This window comes from Ipomoea triloba, chromosome 4 (assembly GCF_003576645.1).
Source record: "Ipomoea triloba cultivar NCNSP0323 chromosome 4, ASM357664v1".
Lineage (NCBI taxonomy): Eukaryota > Viridiplantae > Streptophyta > Magnoliopsida > Solanales > Convolvulaceae > Ipomoea > Ipomoea triloba.
In genome coordinates, this window is record NC_044919.1 from 1,237,977 (window position 1) to 1,241,987 (window position 4,011).

General features: G+C 37.3%; 1 protein-coding gene across 1 annotated transcript in view; it reads left to right on the forward strand.

Annotated features, from left to right (window-relative positions):
- Window positions 1–3,697, forward strand: part of LOC116017246 (65-kDa microtubule-associated protein 3-like) — a 5,830-nt gene extending 2,133 nt beyond the window's left edge. The window contains exons 4-13 of the mRNA XM_031257793.1: window positions 118–360; window positions 653–862; window positions 950–1,105; window positions 1,241–1,394; window positions 1,621–1,772; window positions 1,857–1,944; window positions 2,251–2,324; window positions 2,414–2,488; window positions 2,588–2,843; window positions 3,005–3,697. Coding sequence (XP_031113653.1) covers window positions 118–360; window positions 653–862; window positions 950–1,105; window positions 1,241–1,394; window positions 1,621–1,772; window positions 1,857–1,944; window positions 2,251–2,324; window positions 2,414–2,488; window positions 2,588–2,843; window positions 3,005–3,417 — 1,821 coding nt within the window. The 3' untranslated portion in view covers window positions 3,418–3,697. The remainder of the gene's footprint in view (window positions 1–117; window positions 361–652; window positions 863–949; window positions 1,106–1,240; window positions 1,395–1,620; window positions 1,773–1,856; window positions 1,945–2,250; window positions 2,325–2,413; window positions 2,489–2,587; window positions 2,844–3,004) is intronic.
- The last annotated feature ends 314 nt before the right edge of the window (window positions 3,698–4,011 follow it).

Genomic DNA, 4,011 nt, shown 5'->3' on the forward strand with positions numbered 1-4,011 from the left:
TTTTTTTTTTTTTTTTTTTTTTTTTTTTTTTTTTTTTTTTATCTTTAATCATAAATTAAACCTGTTCTTGATGGCTAGGAATTTGACAATGTATTATTAATCCTTCTGACTGGACAGAGTTCAAGAAGCTTGAAGACAGAGCTTCAAGCTATTATGCCTCTGCTAGAAGAAATGAAAAAGAGAAAATTGGAGAGGAAGCATCAATTTTCAGAAGTTCTGGATCAAATAGATAGTGTCCTGAAAGAGCTTGGTAAATCAAGAAAGGAACTTCAGCATATTATTGCCCTTGATGAAAGTGATTTGTCATTAAGAAGACTTGAAGATATGAAGAGCCACCTGCTTTCACTGCAAAAAGAAAAGGTTCCATATGCCTTTTCTTACTATTCATTGTTTTCTGCTCTGTTTAATTATACTGACATTCATTATAAGATTTCTAAACCATGTGGATTTTATGAAATCTCTTAAGATTTTGAGATGTATCCATGACTTCCATTATCAGTTAAGAGGTGCTTTGAGATGTATCACTTAATTTGCTTCTTCTAGTGTCAATATTCTGAGATTGCTCTAAACTAATTTGCTTCTTCTGGTGTTTTTCTGAGATTGCTCTAAATATTGTGAAGGTCTCTAACCATATCTACATAATACCTCTCAGAGTGACCGCTTGAAGCAAGTGCTTGACCACTTGGAATCTCTCAATTCATTATGCATTGTGCTTGGTATTGACTTTAAAAGTACCATTGGTGAGATCCATCCAACTTTGGGTGACTCATCTGCCTTGAAAAGTGTAAGTACAGAGACAATTGAAAGGTTATCTGCTGCAATCCACAAATTGAGAGAGGTCAAGATACAGCGACTTCATATGGTTGGTATTGGTGTTTTACCTTGTATTGTTTCCATATCTATTATCTCTGTTCTTGCCTGTTGTAGTTGATCATTGCTGTTTCCTCAGCTTCAAGATCTTGCAACCACAATTGTGGAGCTGTGGAATTTGATGGATGTGCCAGTGGAGGAACAACAGCTATTTCATAATGTAACACGAGCTATAGCTGCTTCAGAAAGTGAATTATCTGAGCCGAATGCTCTCTCGTTAGACCTTCTTAAGTCTGTAAGTTACTGTAATAATATGTGGGATTCCCTTGACTAGATTTTCCTGCTTGTTTTTCCGTTGGATAAATTTGATAAAAGAAATGAGAGTTTTGTTGAGATTGAGGTTTGCTATATCTGCTGCAATGCTTTGTAGGTGGAAATTGAGGTTTCAAGGCTACAAGAAATGAAGTCAAGCAAAATGAAGGAAGTCCTCTTGAAAAAGAGAATAACATTGGAGGAACTATGTAGAAAGGCTCATTTAACAATTGATGATTCAATCGAGTTTTCTGATGAAACTTTAGAGTCTGGTAAAGTATTTTTATTATTTGATATACATTAAGCATAAAGTTATGAAATATTTTTTTTGATAAAATAGAGTGATAAAATTGGAGGCAATTTCAAAGGTTTGGTTTAAGGATGATGAATAATAGCTTTTAATGCTCGGGTTGTTTTGTTGAGAATATGTTATCACTGTTTGATTATCTAAAGTTTCTGTATGCTACTATCCTGTTACCACTCCAATGTTGTTTTTAGGGGCAATTGATCCTTCTCATCTACTGGAACAAATTGAGATCCAAATTTCCAAGGTTAAAGAAGAAGCTTTTAGCAGGAAAGAGATACTTGAAAAGGTTGAAAAGTGGTTAGCTGCATGTGAAGAGGAATCATGGTTGGAGGAGTACAACAGGGTTGACCATTTAATATTTGTGAATTATCACTGGTATATGTTATATCCTCAATGCTTCTGATTCTAACTAAGTTTTTTGCTTTAGAATGACAACCGATACAATGGTGGGAGAGGTACACATCTCATGCTGAAGCGAGCTGAGAAAGCCCGAGCACTTGTGAACAAAATTCCTGGTACAAAACTACCTTTCCTTTGGAATTATCTGTTATTTGTCATATCATTCTAAAGACACTAGTACTCTGGACTTGGACTGTTTTCGCATTATAACCCATGTTTCTGGAACAGTGATCTGCATATCTGGTAGATTTGGTTTTATTAAGGTTTTTAATTACTTGAATTTTGCCAAACTTGATTAGTGATGGCCAGATCTCCAAAAAGCAATTCACTTGGGGATATTCAAGTTGCTTGTTAATTCTGACCAATGTTAAATTTAGACATTAGATTTGATAATAATGTTTACAGTCTACTTCTGGAGACAGGAATGTTGGAAGCATTGACTTCAAGGGCAAAAGGTTGGGAGAGAGAAAGAGGAGTGCCATTCTTGTATGATGGGGTAAGCATTTTATCAAACTTTTGGTCTTGTCATAGATCTTGTCACTTATTGTCTTTTATTTGATTTTGCCACTTCCTCTCTCTCTTCAGGTTAGCATTCTTTCAATGCTTGAACAGTATGGCCTTCTAAAGGTGGAGAAAGAGTTAGAACGTCAGAGGCAGAGGGTATGCATTGATGATGGCTTATGTAGTTATGTTGATTTCCCAGGATGGAATGTCAGCTCTGTAGATTACACTAAAATCCTATTTTCTTATGCATTTTAGGACCAGAAGAAGCTTCAGGGACAGCTGATGGCAGAACAGGAAGCACTTTTCGGATCAAAGCGCAGTCCATCACAAAGCGGAAAGAAGAATTCTGTTGGAGGTGCAAGCAATAAGAGAATTTCAGTGGGAGGAGCTTTGCTCCAAACACCACACACTGAAAGGGCTGCTGTGTCTTCTCACTCTCTGAAGAAAATTAACCCCGTGAAGCAGCAAGCTCTAGCTAATGTTACTCAAAACTATGTTGCCCTCTCATCTGGTACGTTCACTCTAACCTATTAGTAGTATCTGGTCAACGTAATTCCAACTTATTAGATTGAAATGGAACTCGAACCTGAAACCTACATTATGGAAGATAACAGTGAGATTAGTGTAACTTCCTATTATATAATGTGGTTTTCATTTGTTTTCTAAATGCAGGTAGGAGGGAAAGTTCTATGCATGCTAAACAGCCCTCTTGCAACAAATCAAATCTGCAGAAAACTGAACCAACACAAAGGAAGCCTCTGTCTCCCATATCTTCACTCTCATTCAACACCACCTCTGCAAATATAATGGACAAAATCAGCGAAAGCGAGGAACTCAGGGAAACGCCAGCCTCATTATCGACGACTCCCATCAAGAATGTCTCTGGTATCGGAGCAAACGCCACCCCGAAAACCATGCCAATCCCAATGCCATCCACCCCGGCTTCAGCCGCCTCCATCGCCATGCAGATGGCCATGACACCTGCTCCAGTTGCTGCCACTACTCCTCCTATTGTTGGTCATGCTAATGTTGAATATTCTTATGAGGAGATGAGGGCTGGTTTCCTTATTCCTAGATTACATTAGTACCTGCACCTAACATGTCAGAATAGTCGTGTGACTAAAAGTGCACGAATATTTCTCAACCCGGAGTATGACTAGATTTTCCACTCTTCAAATTGGGTGATTTGGTTTGGTTGGCTCTCACCTTCAACCTGTTGACAGAAAGTCATGACGATATTAATGGCAGTTTAGTAGTGTACAACTACAGTCTACAGTATTAGTTGCAACGAATATTGACATTTGGCACTGGAAAATGTTTTCTTAAGGACAGGTGAATTGGTCCAACCACTCAGGTTTGAATAAGTTTTTTTTTTCCCAATTCTGTGAGTGCACTTCAAAAGGAGACCACATCGCTACACTTGAATTGGACTCTCTCTTTTCCCAAAGCCAAAAAGGGAACAAATAAAGTACGAATTTCTCGAGTTCTTGCGTGTAGTCTAAAACAAGGAATTTCTTTCACCCGCCAACACATTATTTTTTTAAAAAGATGAAAAAGAAAGGGAAAAAGTCTAACTGTGGCCATGATATGAATTTTCATTTGACTGGGTCATTTCTTCTCTCCATAATTAAAATGATCAGCTATTTTTATATTGAAAAATTAATAAATTTGATCCACAA